Consider the following 19,798-nt stretch of genomic DNA (forward strand, 5'->3'; position numbering starts at 1 on the left):
GGCAGCGCCTCAGAGTCAGGGTCGCCCTCCCCCGCGGTCACAGCCCCCCCCCCGGCGCCCTGCTGCTGTGCCCGGGGACGGTAAATGAAGCGTCCAGTGTATACTCAAGCAGAAATAAATGGCAAGAGCTTTTTCTGTTACCTCTCAGGGTAAAGTGGTGATGGGTTTATTTTTTCAAGCTCCTCCCAGACTTCCCAGATCACATTTCTTTGTATAAAGGTTTTCCCTGGTCTCCCGGGCCTGCCTAACAACACCTGAAACCCCAGGGTCTGGCCTCACCTGCTCTTCCCCCCTAGCCCTTGCCACGCCTTTCATGAGCACCTTCCCCAGCCGGCCTCACTCTTGACTGTTGCCCACCCCCGCCCTGTAGCCCCTCAGGGCTGTGTCCTACTCTCTTCCTTCTGCCCAGATGCCTCGCTTCTCCAGTTTGTTAAACATACTGAATGTCATTCTATTCAGATATTTTATGACACATTAAGGGCGCCAAGATGAACAAAATACAGCTTTTTTCAGAAGGTTCTAGGCTATCGTTATTAGCCATTCACCAGAATTCAGTTGAGCCTTCCGAACCTCTTTCACAGGTTTTTCTGTTAATCTCACAACTAGAAATAATATCCCTCACCTTGAAAACCTATAGCTCTTTAGATCTCTTTGGTAAATCTATATCCATATTTCTGTTTTGATAGTTACATGTGTGTTAGCTCCTGGAAGCCAGGACTCACAATTGGTTTTTAATCTCCTTCCAAACTCCCCACTGCGGTGGCTTGGCCCTCAAGGCACACAAGAAATGCAGGTGGCTTGGCCCTCAAGGCATACAAGAAATGCAGGGACTGCCTGCAGAACAGTCACTGGGGCTGGAGGAGACAGACTGAGGCTCTCCATGCCATCAACTTCTTCCTTCCTTATTTTTCTCTTTTTATATTTGCTTTGCAGTCTTTTGCTTCATGTATGTACACCCAGAGTCTACCCTTGGGCCTGGTAGGACAGGAAGGAACACAGACCACACACCCCACGGACCATGTGATCACTTAGGCAAGAAATGGCGAAATGTACATGTTTGCCTCCTTCCTGGGAAGCTGCATGGTGGAATGGGAAGAGCAAGAGCTAGGTGGTCAGATCAGAGTTCAGTTGTTCTAGAGCTACTGAATCAGAATTTGCATTTTAACAAGATTCCTACATGATTTTCATATACATTAAAGTCTGAAAGTAACTTTTTTTTTTTTTTTTTGGGAAATTCTGGTTTTGTTTTTTTTTTCAAGATTGATTTACTTATACAGAGCTTGTATAAATAAGCTCTGGGGTACGGCCAGAGACACGGGAGGGTGAGAGAATTCACCAGAAACAGAGCGGGGAGCAGAACAGGCAGAAGGACCGAAGTACACTGCTGAGGGAGCAGCGGGCAAGACAGGAGAGGTCTGCCGCGCCTTGTGGGAATCTCCCTGGCCAGCCGGGAATCGAAACCGCACTGCAGAGGCTGCAGACAGCTTCACAGCGCTGCGCTCAACCCGCTGCACCACCAGGGAGGCCCTGAAAGTAACTTGTTTAAAGAATCAGTATTCTTTCTGCCTGGTGTATACCCTTACTCCCAATAGCTTGTCCCCTGTTAATGTCTGTCATTCTTAAACTCTCTCCGAGATGTAATTATGAAGAAATCTTTAAAAAGAGTACTGGGTTAAAACGTCAAGTAGAGTAAGATCTACAACATGACCCTGTCCTGGTAAACTAAACTCACATGCATGCACGACACCCACACACAGTGGTGCTGCGTGTCTTACAGGATATGCATCTGTATCTGTACCGGACAAATAGCAGCAGCTGACATAGCTGCCTATAGGGATTGAGGACGAGGTGGGAAGTGGATGCGAAACTAGGGCTGAAGAACAAAATAAACCGATGAAACCTTGCAGGGAATCAGTCATGAAAACAAGTCATCAACTGAGCAAATTAACTCAGTTTTCGGTATCTGAGTCCATTAAAAAAAAACTTAAATATAAAAAACTGTAAATATAAACCCTTGGGTGCTAAAAGGATCAAATAAAATTATGTGTGCAATTTACATAAAAGTATTCCACAAGCCTATTAAAATATAAGTTGCTACTAGATTTGAGGGGAGCTGTCTTATGCACTGGAAGTTGAGGTTCAGAGAGGTTAAGTAGCTTGCCCAAGGGCACCTATCTAGAGAGGCAAAAGTGAAGGAGTCACTCTTAAACTACTCCTCCCTCACCCCCACCCGGTTACAGCTCCCCAGGAGGCGTGGCCTTCTAACTGGTGCTGCTGTTCCCACTCCAAGTCACTCTCCTTTTCACTGCAACTGCAACAGTCCAACTGGGTCGGCTCTGTCCCTTTTTGCCCCTCTACAGCCCATTTTTTGCCATTGACTAGAATCATCATCTAATGTCTAAGGGTTGCTACTTCCTTGCTTTCAACGCACCCAGGGCTTCCTGTGAAAAGCATCAGTAGCTCTAGGCCCCACCTGACCTGGCCCCTGCTCATCTCCCCAGCCACGATGGGATAAAGTTAGAAATCAGTAACAAAAAGAAAATGGGAAAAGTCACAAAATTGTAGAAATCAAATACATGTTTTTAAAACCACCAATGATTTAAAGAAGAAATCACAAGGGAAATCTAGAAAACACTTGGAGACAAATGTATGTCTGGGACACAGCAGAAGCAGACTCTTGCATACACGGTGAGAAAGGCACTCGGTGTATGAGACCTTCAAGGGTGGGCTGCCACAGGGTAGTGTCAGGAGCACAGGCTTAGTATATGAAGACGAAGAGTTGGTTACTCAACACACTTAAAACAAAGGTAGAATCCAAACAAATTAAAGACTGAAAATGAAGGATCAAACTATAGCGCTAACAAGGAAGGAAGTGAGGAGCATCCCATGGGCCTGGGGTAAGGAAGGACTTAAGGAAAACCTAAAAAAGCACAGGCCATAAAAAAAAAAAAAATAGATGAATTTTGCATTAAGATTAAAGAACTTGGGGCCTCCTTAGTGGCGCAAGGGTTTGAGCACCGTACTGTGAAGCAATCCGCAGCCCCTGCAGCACGAGTTCAATCCCCCGCCGGCCAGGGAGCAACCTACATGGCTCAGCAGACCTCTCCTAACTCTCCCACTGCTCCCCTCAGCAGTGTGTTCCAGTCAGTCTGCCTGTTCTGCTCCCCACTCTCTCTGGTGAATCCTCTCTCCCCCCGTATCTCTGGCCTGTACCCCAGCTCTTGTATGCATAAATAAATCTTAAAAAAAAAAAGATTAAAGAACTTTTTTGTCAGCAAAGACAAGAATATTTGGTTTTATAAAGTTTGAAATGCAGAAGAGTCACTTGTTTAAGTATACAGTTTACATATTTTGCTTTTAACATGTTATTTAAAAATGAAGACTTCTGTTCCACAAGGGATACCATAGGAAAGTTAACAGATGGCTGACAGCCGAGAAGACATTTGCAGTGTCTAAGTGAAGACCTAGAGACTATCCAAGGAACTGGCACAGACCAACACCAGAAAGACAACAGACCCAGTTTCATCGGCAAGTCAAGGAAACTCACAGGCAATTCAGAGGGAAATAAATGGAATTGCGAGCAAGGACATGAAGAGATACTTAAGCCAGCGGGTAACTGGAGAAGTACAAGTTAAAAACGAAGAGCATACTATTTCACAGTCATCAAACTGGCAAAAATTAGAAAGACAGTAATATCCAGGTAGCTATGAATACGGTGGCAATAGGACCAACATGGGGGGGGGCAAACTGGGAGAGCACTTTGGGGCGCCACCTGGCCTTGTTCTCTGACCCACACATCTGCCTATGGCTCGAGCCTGTCCCAAGCACAGAAGCTCTTGCCTGAGACTCCGCTGGGGCCTGACGCCTATGTTGTTATCAGTTGTTTTTGACAGCAGGGAGATGGGGGTCACCTCAGGAGTCAGATCTGATGCAGACGCTCTGAAATGGATGTGCATACAGGGGGTACTGATGGGGTCCCTGTTCCAAGTGTCTACTACTTAGCAAGGTTCTCGCTGGGTGCAGAACCTCAAGAGGAAACTGCAGGCTATTTAAGGACAAAAGATGGGGGCCGGGCTTCCAGTGCGGGGTCAGGAGGGAGCAGGAGGGTCGAGACCTGCAATGCTGATCGCTGTCTGGGGGATAACTGTTTTCTTCTCTTTGCTGAGCTCTGTCCTCAGATTTGGAAAATGTTCGGTCTCACTTCTTCAAGTGCTCTCTGCCCCCTTCTCTTTCCTGGGCTCTTGCCGAGCACCGTCCGCTTGGTGGTATCCTGTTCACTCATCTATACTCTCGTTTCCTTCTGTTCCTCAGTCTTGAGGATTTCCATCATCCTGCCCTCCGAGGTCGCCCATTCTCTCTGCTGCCTCCCCAGTCTGCCTTGGAATCCTTCAGTGAATTCTTATTTTGTTACAGGGCAGGGAGAGGGGCAGCCCAAACTCCGCAAACCTGCCTATTCTATATAGGGTTCTGCCATCCGCCGCATTAACACAAAACATGAGACTTTAACGGGAAGGAACTTTAACACAAATAGGAAACAATACAGGAAAGGCAAAGAATCTAGTTTCTAAATCAAGCACCCACAGTCACCCGTCCCCTCAGGAGAAAAACTCCATCCAAATGGGATCGGCCCAGAGCAAGGCCCCAAACCTGCCACAGTCTAAAGCACCTTCCAGTGGGGACCCACAGAAAAGGGTCAGAAACAACCAGACAAGCCCGGAAGGAAAAGAGCAACATCAACATCAAGATAAAAGCTGCCACTGTCACCTCCCCACAGGTCTCACCCACATCTGTGTCACCCCGTCCACGACCAAAAGGCAAGCGCAGTTTCTTCACGTGTCTCTGGGCTCCATGTGCCTCCTCCAGGGCTCCTTCTGGCTCCATCCTGCTTCCTTCCTTAGTCTCCTCTGCAGCTTCTCCTCTCCATGCTCAGCTCCACTCTCCCTTGGGTGGGGCAGGGAACCTCCCCCTTTCCTGGGGACCACCCGGTTACAATTTCAGTTATTGTACTTTTCAGTGCCAGAATATTTTTGGCTTTTAGTTATGTTTTCTATCTCTTTATTGGTCTGTTCATTCTGTTTGCACCTCATATTCTTGATTTTCCCCGCATCTTCCTTTAGGTCTTTAGCATCATTACAGCCACTTTTTAAAAATGTTTGTCTAATATACCTGCCCCCAAGTCTTTTGTTCACAACAGTTTCTGTTGATTTCTTTTTTTCTTTGAATGGGCCATACTTTTCTGTTTAATTTGTGTACCTTGTGATTTTTTTGTTGAACACCGAGCATTTGAATCTGCTAATGTGGTAATAAATCTGCAGATCAGATTGAGTCCACCCTCTTTCCCCAGGTTTCCTGGCTTTTGTTATTTTTAGGTTGTTTGTTGCAGGCTGTCTCTGTGCCAAGGATCAATGAGAGATGTAAATATAAGATCTTTTTAGGTCTTTTTTGAGTTTCCCTGGGCATGCATGAATACTTACTAATTTTCCCCGTATATGCGGGTGCTTTTTAATGTCCTGGTCTTTAACGTCCAGCTCCTGAAAGATAAAAGAATGAACAATGAAAGGGAATGGGAAAGGGAGTTGGCCCTTTAAATCCACTGGAACCTCCCCGGGGTGGGGAGGGCTAGCGGCCTGGGTGGGAGGCAGCAGTGGCTGTCTTCTCTGCACTCCCCTGTGATGAGAAATAGCAGTTTCCTGACACTGGGCGGAGAAGGTGCATTTTGTCCACATTGACGCCTGCGAATTGTGTGCAGCTTGCTCCAGTTCATTCTCCAGTCTTCCCCCGGAGCCCAGAGTTCCACAGTCCTTTCGCAGACAGCTTCCACCAGTGCTGCTGTCCAGACGAGGAGGTCGCTGGTGCTTCCTACTCCACCATCTTCCCAGAATCCTTTACTGAGCTTTGAAATTGCATGTATCATGTATATATTCCGTGTACAAGTCCTTTATTGGATACAAGATGTGCAGATATTGTCATTCAGTCCCACTTGTCTTTTCATCCTCATAAGCAGTATCTTTCAAAGAGCACTTCAAATTTTGAAGTTCTGTTATAATTTGGGATTGTGGTATTTTAGCCGACCCAAGGTCACAGAGACTTTATCCCATGTTTTCTTCTAGAAGTTCGATAGTTTTAGGTTTTACATTTAGATATATGATCCATTTTGACTGGGTTTTTATGTTTCAAGTACAGATCCAAGTTGCTTTTTGTCCTTGATATGTGGGTATCTGGTAACTCAGCCCCTCTCTATGCTGTGAAATTCCTGGGCCCAGTTCCCGTGGGTATGTAGAGGCTCCCCCATGTCCAGAAGCAGGTGCCCTGCCCGGGCGCTCCCTCCACTTCAGACACTGCTCGAGAGCCCCCAGGTGAAGCTCATCTCCGCTTCTGGTGACCGCCTCAGTCAGAGCCTCCTGCCCTCCTCAGGCTGGTTAACCTCCGCGAACAGCCCACGGGAAATGCAGTTACCCACTCTGCCATCTCTCGATGACGAAGAGTGCTCAAGCACGAGCACGTGAATCATCAGGTGGAAGACATGAATAGGGAGAGATACGGGGGGTGTTTTGGGAAACCCCTAAGATGGGGCTGGTTGTTAGGGGCACCAACATGAATGAAAGCCAGGGCTGCACCCCCCTCCCCATTTCCTGGGACTTGGCAGTGGCCAGTGATTTAATCAGTTGTGTCTGTGGTGAAGCCCCCTTAAAAGCCCAGGAGGAAGGGGCTTCAGAGAGCTTCTGGGCTGGTGAACATGTAAAGGTTGGGGGGAGGCAAGCACCCCTGGAGAGGACATGGAGGGGCTGCGGGTTTGAGAAGCTTGTCACTTTCTTCAAGTACAGTGATTCTGATTGTAATTATGGTGACCCGGGGAAATGGATTTGGTGAGAACGGACATATTTACTCTCGAGTCTCTGCCCAGTGAACCAAGCATCTCTCTCCATCTGCCTTGTTCAGGCCTGCTTCCGTTTCTTCCAGCAATAATGTGTAGTTCTCAATTGCAGCTCTTATTATACCTTTTGTCAGGTTTTCCCCCTATGTATTTCATCATTTTGGGTGGTATTTTGTCAGTTGCTCATTTGTACTAATCAGTTTTTTACTTTCTGGATCTGATATACTTTCATTTTAGTGCCGTGTAGACCCAGAGAGAGACTGCCTTTCTTAGGGCTAGCCAGTCCCTAGAGATGGCAGTTAACTTGCCTGCAGATACCCCTTCATATGCCAGCCAGCCACTCCCAAGTCCGTACCCCTCTTCTGCAATCGGTGCCCTACTTCCCCTGCCCTAAGTCACTGCAGGGACCACCGGTAGCTCTGACCTGAGGCGATTTTCCCAACCATCCTATCCTAATGTATCGGTGTGTCTGCCCCGTCCTGCCATTCCTTTCTGTGAAACATCATAGTAAGGGCCCTGACCATGCTCCTTGCTCTTTCTGCCTCTGGACTGCCCTCCTGCCTCCCCATGTGTCCCCTGTCCATGGTGCGCCCCCACCTCTGGGGGCCTGTAAGGAATCAGCTCATCAGTGACAGTCATCTCCTCCTCTGCTCCTGTTGGTCTCCCCACACCTAAATAAAAACAAAATCCTCAGCATATTCTACATTGTTGCCATAGTGAGTGGAAGTAACTGTTAACTCTGTGTGAGTCCTTGTATCCTGCAGCCTCACTGAGCTCACTGCAGTAGCTTCTCTGTGGTTCTCACTGGATTGCCTCAATAATCATTTCATCTGCAGATACAGACAGTTGCCGTTTCTTGTCACTGGGCTGTCACTGTCCACACGGTGTTAAATAGAAGTGGTGAGTGGTCCTCCTTAGTTGCCGGTCAGTGCTATTACCAGGTTGAGGCAGTGTCCTGTTCCTGGCTTGCTCAATTTTGTTTCTTTTTAATCCAGAATTGTTGGATTTTGTTACATGCTTTTTCTGCATCTGTTGAGATGATGGTATCAGTATGGTAAAGTAATTTACTTTGATTTTCAAATGTTAAAGCAGCCTTATATTCTTGGAAAACCCCAGCTGGTCATTGATGTATTGTCCTTTTTTATATATTGTTAGATTTAATTTGCTAATTCTTTAAAAGACATTTTGCATCTAAGATTATAGAGGAAAATATTGGCCCATAGTTTTTGTGTAGTGGCTTTGGTTTTTGTGTGAGGGTAGTACCTTGCGGAGTGAGTGACAAACTCAATTTTCTGAGTTTGTCTTGATTTGATAGTATTTTTTCTTTAAATGTTTTAAAAACTCCATCATGAGGCTACCCAGTTTTCTTTGTGGGAAAGATTTTGATGAAAGTTTCAGTCTATCGGATAACTATAGAATTAGTTAATTTTTTCTTGAATGATCTATAGTAGTTTGTGTCTTTTTAGGATTTTTCCATATCATTTACCATGTTAAACTTATTGGCACAACGTTGTTCCTAGTATCCCTCACCCTTTCCATGCCTGTGGACTCTGTAGTGACTGGCATCTCCCATTCCCGTATTGATAAATTGTGATTAACTTTCTTTCCCCCGCATCAGTCTGGACGAAAGACTTAGCACCCTTTGTCAAGCATTCATTTTTCTTTTTTTTCCTCCCTCCGTAATTTTCTCCTTTCCATTTCACTGACTTTTGCTCTGATCTTTACTATTTAATTTCCTCTTCTGGGATTTAATTTGTTCTTCTTTTTGTACAAAGTGGAATCTGAGACCTTCCCTCTAACAGAGGTGTGCGGGCTCCCAGCTGTACCTCGGCCCCCTCCCCCTGCAAATTAGCCAACAGACCTAACCGGTAAACTGGGGCAGACTTGAATCCCATTCTGTTCTTTTTTGCCTGATGTCCACTGTCTTAAAAACAGTTTTTATATTTTGTCTGCTTATTTTAACTGTTCCAGGTGGGAGGGTCACACTGGCTTCTGTTATCCCACCTTTGTCAGAAATGGAAGCACCAAGAGTATGGTTTTTCCAAGTACATTTTATAAGACACAGCCCCCTGTGATGATCAATTGTGTGTGTCCAGTGGCTTTTTTTTTTTTTTTTACTAGAATGTGACCCTGCTGATGACCTTGGCCAGTCTGAATTAGCCAGTGCAGGGCTGTGAGGCACGGGGTGCTTACAATTGAGAGGGAGCTCAAGAGAGTAGCTATAGGAGCTTTCTAAACTGGACCATGTACAAGTATAATGGTCAGCTTTTGCTCAATCTAAGAATTCCTGGCCAAGGAATAGTAAGTATGAATGGGAAAGACCTGGAAACAATCAGTGGCAAAGCAAAAGAAAAATCAGAGCTCTCAGCAAGTACGGACAAAACCACAACAAATACAAGTCAGGAATCCCAAATAGAGTGAAATTAAATGTGAATAGAACTTAGTGGTACAAAATTTATTATTAGCTATAACATTTACTCTAAAATTTTCCTTGATTTAGAAGAGAAATTGCAAGTTAATCGTTTTTGAAAGATAGAAATAGAGATGCTTGTATTTTAAATCACTGCTATAAAATCTTCTAAGTAAGTAAAATCTGAAATGAATTTTCTGTTTTAGAAATGCCTGCATACACACACCACATTCATTGCAGCTGTCTTTTTCTTGTTCTTTGAAATAAGGCTCCCAAATATCCTCCATTAATTGAATTAGCCTAATGTGAATTACTTTGTGTATTTGAAAAAATTTTTAAGTACACAATATTTTAGATCTGTGGCTCACATCTTAATGATGCAGGCAAGCATCATCTTCTCTAATTAGACTAATTGGGAGAGGAAAGTTGCGTGTAGATGGCAATTACTGCTATATTCTTTGTTCGAAGAAATAACCACATACTTCCATTAGGTATGTACATGTTCCTAAGCATGATTTATAATTTTTTACAGGTTTGTTGGACCTCTGGGTACAATCATCATAAAATGTAAAGATTTTCGAATTATTCAGTTGGATATTCCTGGAATGGAGGAATGTTTGAATATAGCCAGTTCCATTGAAGTAAGTATTTTAGAAGGAAAATTGGATGAAAGTAAGCCACAATAAAAAGGGCATCATACTCAAGACTCCTTGTAGCTCTTGTGTGTCTTCGTTAGCCTGTGGCCATGTTCCGTGGCGGGGCGGGCGCCCTGCAGGAGGGCTGCACGGCTGTGTGATGGCATTTCACGTGAATGACCCCAGCTCCCCTAGGGATTTCAATCCCTGAGTTCATTGGTCAAGTAACCAACACTGGGTTTGTCTGTTCGTATGAATACTTATTTGGAGAACCCATTAGTGGAGCTAGGAAATAGGATCTTGGGAGAAATTTTAGCTTTCCTTGATGTTCCATGTTTACTAAACAAATTAATATTTTCTCTATACCAAAGACATTTCATGAACTTTTTTCAGCTCCAGTGGGTTTACCTAAGTAAGATCCTATGTGGAATTTTAAACCAATGAAGTAATGACTATAAAAATTGCTTCTGTCACTTCATAGTAGGAGGGTGTAGGGGGTCCAAGAGGCCGCTGATCCAGCCTTTCCCGCCTGCCCTCGCAGGCTTGCACAGATACACTGGAAATGCCCAGAGAATCACCAAGCTCAGCTGCCTTCTCCACCAGACCAGCAGCCAGCGCAGGATTACTTTTTACAGTCTATCTTTTTACAATAGGTGCAATCCTAGATTTGAAGAGAAGTAATAATGCTGGCCAAATAGTATTGAAATAGCCCGCTTGACTTTTGATTTCACTGCTTGGTACTCGTGGCCACAGGTAAATGACCTCTCTGACTCTGGCTGGTTTTTATTCAATGAGGATAACATTACGTACTTGTAAGTTGTGTTATAATAGATATATGTAGGATGCTTAGTATAATATTTGACAAACAGCAGCTACCATTTGAAGACCTTATGTCATTTATTTTGAAGTTTTATGCTGAGACTTTTTCCAAATTGTGATGAAAAACCTGCAAATACACCACCTTAACAATTTCTAAGTGTAAAATTCGGTAGTGTTAAGTGAACGCACATCATTGGCCACAGATCTCCAGAGCCTCTGATCTTGCAAAACTGAAACTCTGGCCGTGAAACGACGACCCCCCTCAACCCAGCCCCCCTCTGCTTTCTGTCTCTGTAACAATCACGGCTTAGGGCGCACACAGTAGTTGTGCGTTGGTGACTGGCTTCACCCGCCACCGCATCCTCAGGCCTCACCCAGGTTGCAGCCTCTCCAGGAGAGGACCCCACTGCAGGTGTCTGCACGGCGAGCCTTCCAAAGTCACTACTTTTATTTTATTTTAAAGATTGATTTATTTATACAAGAACTGGGGTACAGGCCAGATCCTCAGGAGGGTGAGAGGATTCACCAGAGACAGAGCGGAGAACAGAACAGGCAGACTGACTGAAATACACTGCTGAGGGGAGCAGCAGGTGAGACAGGAGAGGTCTGCTGCGCCATGTAGTACCCTTGCTGGCCGGCTGGGATCGAACCAGCACTGCAGAGGCTGCGGACAGCATCACAGTGTGGCACTCAACCACCTGCGCCACCAGGGGAGGCCCGTCACTACTTTTATAAAGCAAGAAATTGTCACCAAATATTGTCTTCTTTGGTTTTTAGTGAGTTTGAATTTCCCTATGTCAGGTTTGCTTAAGACAGGATGTGTTTGTTTTATATCTGCATAAACAGTGTTGACTCTGTTAGGTTACAAATAATGTAAACTTTATTTGGGTAATTTAACATTTAAAGTGAAAAACTCACACTATTGTATTCCCCTTTCTAACCAACTATCTTGGTATACACTTCTTAAATTGCCTTATTTTAGATCACTACCATGAAATTATAGCAATTAACTTTATGTTTGCAGTATTTTTTAGATAATTACAGAGACACACAGATTTTTTTTTCTGTCTGACTAATCTAGGATTTGTCTTAAAAAAACTGCTGTTGCTTAACTATTAAGAGGGAGAAGAAAGGCGTAAAATCTGTAAGAGGATTTTGCTTTTTGTTTTTATTTGTTTTATTTCTCTCTTTTGAGAAGAACAACTATTGTGGTACTAGACAATGGCAGGTAACATTTTTCTTTCTGCCTTTGCTAAATTTTAATCTAGGAAATGAGAAGATGAGCCAACTGTCTGTCACTTGGAAGGGACATGGCCGTGCTGATTTGGTCACATTTGGTAACCAGGGCGAGCAATGCACAGGCTCTGGGCTGGTATCCTGAGGTCACGTCCTGCTATGTACCAGAGAATACCACTTCAGTTGAGCCTGGGGTTTTGCGTGTTTCAGTTGTGGGATGGGATTACACTGACATCTTTTCTATCCCTTTGTAACTTGTAAGAAACCTGGATAGCGTGCCTTGGGGAGGTTGCCCACAGATACTCACCGTGGTGCAGAAACAGGGCAAAGCACACTACCCAGTTTCTGGCTGCCTTAACTTAGCATTGTTAGAGCTGACGCTAATCATTGTTTAATTAGCCAGAAATATTACCTAGAGCTCTATCGAAACTGACTCATTATCCAGAAGCCCTTAATGGCTGCAGTGAAGCCGGAAGTTACGAGCCATTCTCCTAATGTGACCTCAGAGGGACTGTAGCGACGTCTTCATAGCTCATTGAATGCGCACAGTGAACTGGGCCTCTGGCCTCTCCCTGGCACCCAATCCTTCCCGCCCTCTCTGCATCTTGACACGGTTTCAGAGTAACCAGTGAACGCTCATAAAAGACGGTTCTGCCCTCAAGAGTCCAAGTCCCAAGCGTCCCTGCTGCCTCCTGAGGGCCCTACAGGAGGCTGGCAGGCCTGTTCTCACTTCCCAAAGCCTGGCAGAAAGTCTGATGACATTTTTCTTTCTTTCAACTGCCTTTGGAGTTGAAATGTTTCTAGTTCTTTTAGCACTCATGTGTTGAAGGACAAGTTCCAGCCGAGTGACATAAGCTGTAGTCTGACAAGTCGGAAAAGTGAGCTTGTCTTGTCGCCTGGGCCCACGGCCGCAGCTGGCATTTAAGGTGACGACTGGAGCCGCTATGGACAGCAGTGTGGAGGTTCCACCAGAAACAAAATAAGCTGCCATGGGACGCAGCCATCCCCCTCTGGGATCTACCCAGAGAAGACAAAATCACTGTCGCAGAGCTAGCAGCACTCCGCTTTCATGATTGATAGTGATTCTTAATAGCTGAGGTATGGAAGCCAGGGCATATGCACATGTGTGCACATGGGTGTGCCCTGGCCTATGATGTGTGCAGGGTCCTGTTTGCCACCATCTCAAGAGAGTGCCGCCTCACCATCAACGGACCTGGAAGACACTGCTGAGCCAAATGAGCCAGACACAGAAGGGCAACTGCTCTGCCGCGTCACTTACGTGACGTCTAGGCCAAGAGTCAAACTCGTGGAGGAGAACAGTGCCGGGATGGGGAGATAGGAAAAGGCTGGCAGAGGGTACAGACCTTCAGCTAGGAGATGCTTGGGGGGCCTGGTGTATCGCTAGGTGGAGGCGGGCAGCAGCGCTATACTGTGTGCGTGAAGCTGGCTAAGTGAGAGCGTGGCTGTTCTCAATGGCAACACCAGGTAACTCCGAGCACTGGACGTGGGAACTCAGGGGACGTGCTTCCCAGTGTGTGCACGCCTGTCCTTCTGTGAGCCTGATGTCCTCACGGGGAGCAGCTTCACTCTTGAGAGTTTGGGGGTATTAGCGCATCGGCCCCACTCTCCATCTCAGCGCAGTTTGGATTATGCCGGCGGGACTCGGTGGTCTTCTCCCAGCCATGGCTCCCCATCAGGAGGCTGCCAGGTGAAAGGTGCCTGTGCTTCGGGGCCAGAGTCACACTGGGGTCTGACTGCTGGACTCTGGTTCCAGACCCCGTAACAGTTAAATGACGTGACCAGCTCGGCTGGGAAGTGGGAGGGGCCCGGGCCCACCTGCTGAGGCTGCTGGGAGCATCGAGGTTGACGATGCCTGGAACAGGCTCAGCTCAGTGTCTGTCCCTCCCACCTAGTCGGTTTGAGCACCAGGTCCCTCGGGGGTGTCGGGGTCATGAGAATCAGCTGGGATCAGATGACCGCTGTGTCCAGCGCTGAATGCGGTGCTGGAGAAGTCGACTGGTGTCCGTGACCGTCAGGCCGTGACCAAGTCGTGAGTCAGACGTTTCAGACTGTGCTGTGTCCCTTCCCGTCTTCATTTTCTTTTTGCCCGCAGGCCTTGTCCACCCTGGACTCCATCACGTTGATGTACCCGTTCTTTTACCGGCCCATGTTTGAGGTGATAGAGGACGGCTGGCACTCTTTCCTGCCTGAGCAAGAGTTTGAGCTCCACTCTGCTGCTGTGAGTAACTTCAGAACCGTGGGCAACGAGAAGTAAGCCAGCCCCCTGCTGCACCTGTGCAAATGGCCCTTCCCTCGGCAGTGGCGGGGTGCACGGCTCCCCTGTGCCTGGAGAAGCAGGTATCACAGTGCTGCGGCCTCTGGCGAGCAGACTGTCCAGCACTCGGCACAGGCCGCGTCTCTCCTGCTCTGCCCAGATGTTGCCTTTTCAGTTTTGAGAATGACATTGATAAACACTAAGCTCTTCATATAGTCCTGGCATGTTCTGAGTGAACCGTGGGGTGCTTTAAAGTGTCTCCCCAGAAACACCTTTCTGTGCCGTGGTTGGGCTCTAAGCCCCGGAGCCGTCTGTGGAGCCGCTGCGCCGCATCTGCGAGTCCCTGAGCACCTTTGTTTCCGGGGACTCAGGTTGCGTTTTCCCTCTGGGTCACCAAGATCTCGTAACTAGAAGCAGCTTTCATTCTCCCGTGTCACTGTCTTGCTTCTCCCTTCGTCCTCACGCCTCTGAATGGCCAGAGGGCTCGAGGGGAAGGGCGTAGGCTCTTGTAACTGACAGTCCCTGCAGCAGTGAGTGAGGACAGGGCCCACGTCCTGTGGCCCCTTCCAGGAACTGCCCTTCAGGTCGAGAGCCCCCGCCTGCTTGCTTTGCTGTAGGTGAAATACTGGCATTTCTTTCAACCTTATCTCCTGACACTGAGCTTGGGCCCCACCCTGCCCTGGCCATCCTCAGTGGAGCCTGCAGTTGTCATTAATTCTCTTTGAAACGAGGCCCCCATATCAGTGTAGATTGGAGATTAAGTGACACTCCAAGGCAACCTTAAGTTGTGTTAGCTGTTCTGTTAAGTAAAGTATGAATGAAATAAACTAAAATCTTGTGTTATTAAATGATTCTGCGTACATTTTTGTAATGCTTATTTTTACTTAGAGGCAATGCTTTTTTTTTTAGTTTGTATTCAGTTTTTGGTTTACGCTGATTATTTAAGTAATTTGTATATTTTAAGTTCTGCTACTTTCCTGCAATTCTGTAACCCAGAGATTTAATGAGAACATCTTTAAAGCCCTGGCTTGAAGTTTTACTATTGCTGAATTCTGGGAAGATGAGCAGAGCATGGGCCTGTCCTTCTACTTGTTCAAAGTCTAATAATAATCTAAATGATTGAGTACAGTAAAGTAAGTGCTGACAAAAGCATCCACAAGGCACAGGGGAAATGACATTATTAGATTTGCGTTATAGAAAATCAATTCTGATGCAAAGTGCTACAAAGCTGCTGAAGAGGCCGCTGTAACAATATAAAGAAGTGGCTGATCAGTACAGGGGTCACGTGCGGGAAGGGTGCCAGGAAGTGGAACTGAAGGGCTGGTGACCTACTCACTGTGTGAGAGACCTCTGAGGTGGGAAAGGCAGAAAGAAAGTGTGCCCGGCGGGGACAGACCCAGCTTGGCGCTGGAGGCAGCAAATGCAAAGGGCCTCTGAGGCCCACGTCCCTGAGTCCATCCTAAAGAGAGTTCAAGCTGCTTGAAAGGTCTGCGTCAACGTGGGGTGTTGACAGTGATGACGTGTGTGTCTGGAAACAGCATGAAGAGGCTGAGCTTGGCAACACGGATAATGTTGTAAAGTAAAAAAAATTAAAATTACAATAGTCTTCTGGGTGCTGCCAACCCCAGCTTGTCTGTGGCCAACTCTAATTTACTGGAACATACCAAAATTTACATAAATTCTTTTTGTACCATAAAAGATGTTATACATCTTTTATATATTCTTCAAGTTGTTTTCAATTCTGATGTTTGAAATAAGGAGTGATCTGACAGTATATTGTTTGCATTTGTCCCGTGCACCCAGAGTGAGAAATCACCTCACTGACGCCGGAGTATAACTTTTCTTGGCGTGGTCATCTTTGTGTTAAGATGTGCCCGTGTGTCTACAGCCTTCTCCGTTTGCGAATAGCAGAGAGGAACAAGGGCTTGACGCGGGCACCTCTGGCCGTCAGCCTTCCTGCGGCTGCACTGTTTGAGCGCCATTTGCGAAGGACAGATGAGTCAGCCCTGACAATCATGGGCGTGTTCCGTAGTCACTCTGGAGCGTAAAAGGCTGAGGCAGAAACAACTGTCTTTCAAGTGTCTGACAGGACGCCTGTGAGTGAGGAACCTGTAGCGACATCATAGTCAAGCCAATAGAGGGAGTCGCAGAGCGGTGGTTATTGCTCGGTGAGGAAGAGCTTGTAGGGTGATCGCGAGATGCAGGAAACTGACTTGGAATCGTGGAGCTGCTTTTCTCTGCAAGTGTGAGGGTGGGCCCTGTACCCTTTGGCTAAATTCTGAGCTGGCTTCTCCACTGTGTGAAAGTTGGTCTATCAGGGCCTTTAAAATATTTCAGATTATTTATTGGCATTGAGACCATTGCTCAGGTTTGAGGTGCTTTTGTGTTTTTCAGACCAGTGAATGGAGGCTAAGCTGTGTCAACAAGGAGTTCGCGGTCTGCCCCTCTTACCCGCCCGTCGTCCTCGTCCCCAAGTCCATCGACGACGAGGCACTTCGGAAGGTAGCTGCCTTTCGCCATGGCGGCCGCTTCCCTGTGCTCAGCTACTACCATAAAAAGAACGGAATGGTGAGTCCCAGTGCTGCTGCCGGACTGCGGAGAGGCCTGGTCTGAGGAACTTTTCTTAGAAACGTTCCCTTCCTCACGCTGAAGTGATTAGTGACTCCTGCTAAACGTACACCTGTTTAAACTTTAGAGAATCAGAAGGAGGGTGTATTCTGTGATCGGGACATGACTTTGAATTCCTCCTGTGATGCCACCCGGCCTTGGGGAACCCCAGGTGGGTTCATCGTCAGGACTCAGTAGAGGAAGCCAGTGTTGACACATAAAATGACACGCTTAGATAGAAACATAAATTTCTGTGAGCAGAATAATGGTAAACACTCCAATTACTCTCTCCACATTTCCCTGTGAGAGGCGGATTAAGCAGACTGTTTACTTGCAAAAGGAACAAGAGACGAACATAAGCGCACCACGGGATAGGGTGAAGGTTCATGGGTGACATGGTGACGGGAGACTTGCGGGGCCTGTACACAAGCAGAGAAATCAACTATTGCACAAAAATAAACCACAATGTAAGAAAAAGAGGAGAGATGCGCGCGTCACTGATGACAACCAGAGTCCACTCCGGGCGCAGCGAGCTGCCTTGCCTGTCTGTTCCCTGAACATGTCCTAAATCTGTTCCCCTCCTGCTTTCTCTCAGCCCGTAAATTCTGCTTCTTGTTTTGACCCAGTAGTAATTAGTGGGTAAGTTGTAACCACGTTCCATTTTCCTTTTCCCCTGGTCACATGGGAACATTTAGAATGACAAGGTCTCTAACAATTTGCTGCTTTTGGCATCAGGTCCCCCTTTGGCTTGCGTGGGGGCGTTGCTTCCCACTGTGACCGCTGACTCAGTTAGATGCACTGTCAGTCCGTTTAAATGACAAGCCCTGTCTGTAAGCGAGCCCTCGTCATCCTCTAGGTGACTTCTGTTGGTCAGGTTAAATTTCAAGATTATTAAGATAACCGTATATATTTTGGGGTGTCTTGAAATAACTCTTAAACCATCTACCAAGGAAAAGGTCAGTATATTAGGTGTTGATTTCTTCAGAGAAATTTGAAAACCAAACCTTTCAAAGTGGCAGGTCTTTACGCCACCAACTATCTATGCAGTAGTTACGTCTCAGGCACTGGAAGGGTGGGAGAGGCCACTGGAGAATAAGCAGCATTTCAGAGATTGAAAATGATTCCCCCACCATGAAGAATAGTGCATAATTTTTTTAAATTTTGCCATTGTTGCCTTTTGTCTATATAACTCTTTATAAAATCTGCCAAGTTTATGTAGTTCAAAAAATTTCCTAGCTCTTAGGCCACTGTGTCTATCTCCTTTGCAGGCCTGATTGCTGGGTATCCCGCTCACTGACTAATCGAGTAACAATGTTTGATCTGCAGCGGGTACTGTATCACGTGGAAGCATCCAGAGAAAAATCAAGTAGCAGTGCAAGGCTTCTTCTGCTTTACAGTTTTTAACTGTTGTCAACATATAGAAATATCTTTGTTTTAGGATTAAATCCATTTCCAAGTGTCACATGATTGTTTTTGATATACTCTTAATACAGCTAATTCATTTCTGTCTTCAGAAACTTCAAAAGCAACTGTTACTAAATTGTAATCCATATTTGCTCTGAGGTCATCATGCGAAGCAGCCAGCCCCTCACGGGCACAAACGGAAGGCGGTGCAAGGAAGACGAGAAGCTGATAAACGCCACCCTCAGGGCAGGCAAGCGCGGCTATATAGTGGACACCCGGGCCCTCAACGTGGCCCAGCAGGCCCGGGCCAGAGGGGGCGGCTTCGAGCAGGAAGCTCACTATCCCCAGTGGAGGCGGATCCACAAGTCCATTGAGAGGTAATAGGCTCTGGGGACAGGATGGACTTACTGAGAGCTAATGACGTTCAAAATTCACAAGTTTTCAAACACTCCTACACGTTAGCATAGTCAGAAATTGGCAGGACAAGGTGTGTCCTCTCAGATAAGCAGAAAGAAATCACAAAAGGCCGCGGGGAGTTTGAGTCAGGCTGCTTGCTTTCTCTCAGTCAGCTGAGTCTCATCACCAGCAGGTCTGTTCTTACACTCCTGTACCAGCCATCACCAGACTCCTGAAATCCACACGCTCCTAAGTCAAAAGAGAGGCTTATTTCCCCCAAACCACCTCCGCACACCCTTTTCCCCCTGCCTGTGTCATCTCTTGCTGATGCTTGACATCGGTAGCCACTAAGTCTTCTGTGTGGGTGGGAGGTGGAGCTGGTAAGACAGTGGGTCTGAGCTAGCCCAGGGCAGCTCCTGAGAATGGGGGTGGTAGGAGGTGGCCAGGGTAGGGTCCTGGGAGAGGGCTGCAGGTGCCAGCATGCTATCCTGCCTGCCGCGGGATGCGGTACCCAGCCCCTCCTCGCCTTTAGCCATGGGAGAGGGCTGAGCCTGACAGGTTGGCCTTTAATCCTTAGCAAGGTAACGTGTTTCTAGTATTTGGCACTATTTTTGCTGTTGGATATAGTGAAGGCTGAGTTTTGGTTTGTTTTCTTCATTGTTTGTTTCCTTTTTCTTGTTTTTGAAAGGTATCACGTTCTGCAGGAGAGCCTCGTCAAACTTGTAGAAGCTTGTAACGACCAGACACATAACATGGACCGATGGCTCAGCAAACTGGAGGCATCCAACTGGCTGACGCACATCAAAGAGATCCTGACCACCGCCTGCCTCGCAGCCCAGTGTGTGGACAGGTGAGGAGCACCTTGTGCAGGTCAGTGGGGCGGGGGGCACGGTGACAGCCTGGTTGCTGACCTACATGCACAGCAGACCTCTCCTGTCTTGCCCACTGCTCCCCTCAGCAGTGTATTTCAGTAGATCCACCTGTTCTATTCCCTACTCTGTCTCTGGTGAATCCTTGCATCCCCCACACATCTGGCCTGCACCCCAGTTCTACACAAATATAAATAAATTTTTTTTAAAGAAATAATACTTTAAAAAAATAAAAAGATACAGGAAAGGAACTTTAAGCGTTTGTTTCTGGGT

The 19,798-nt window shown here is 46.7% G+C and overlaps 1 protein-coding gene across 1 annotated transcript in view; it reads left to right on the forward strand.

Moving 5' to 3' along the window:
• MTMR9 (myotubularin related protein 9) overlaps nt 1-19,798 on the forward strand; it is a 29,128-nt gene that overhangs the window by 673 nt on the left and 8,657 nt on the right. The window contains exons 2-6 of the mRNA XM_037526547.2: nt 9,817-9,925; nt 14,088-14,213; nt 16,644-16,817; nt 18,420-18,637; nt 19,345-19,506. Coding sequence (XP_037382444.1) covers nt 9,817-9,925; nt 14,088-14,213; nt 16,644-16,817; nt 18,420-18,637; nt 19,345-19,506 — 789 coding nt within the window. The remainder of the gene's footprint in view (nt 1-9,816; nt 9,926-14,087; nt 14,214-16,643; nt 16,818-18,419; nt 18,638-19,344; nt 19,507-19,798) is intronic.

Source organism: Talpa occidentalis, unplaced genomic scaffold (assembly GCF_014898055.3).
Source record: "Talpa occidentalis isolate TD23 unplaced genomic scaffold, MPIMG_talOcc4v2.1 talOcc4.4, whole genome shotgun sequence".
Lineage (NCBI taxonomy): Eukaryota > Metazoa > Chordata > Mammalia > Eulipotyphla > Talpidae > Talpa > Talpa occidentalis.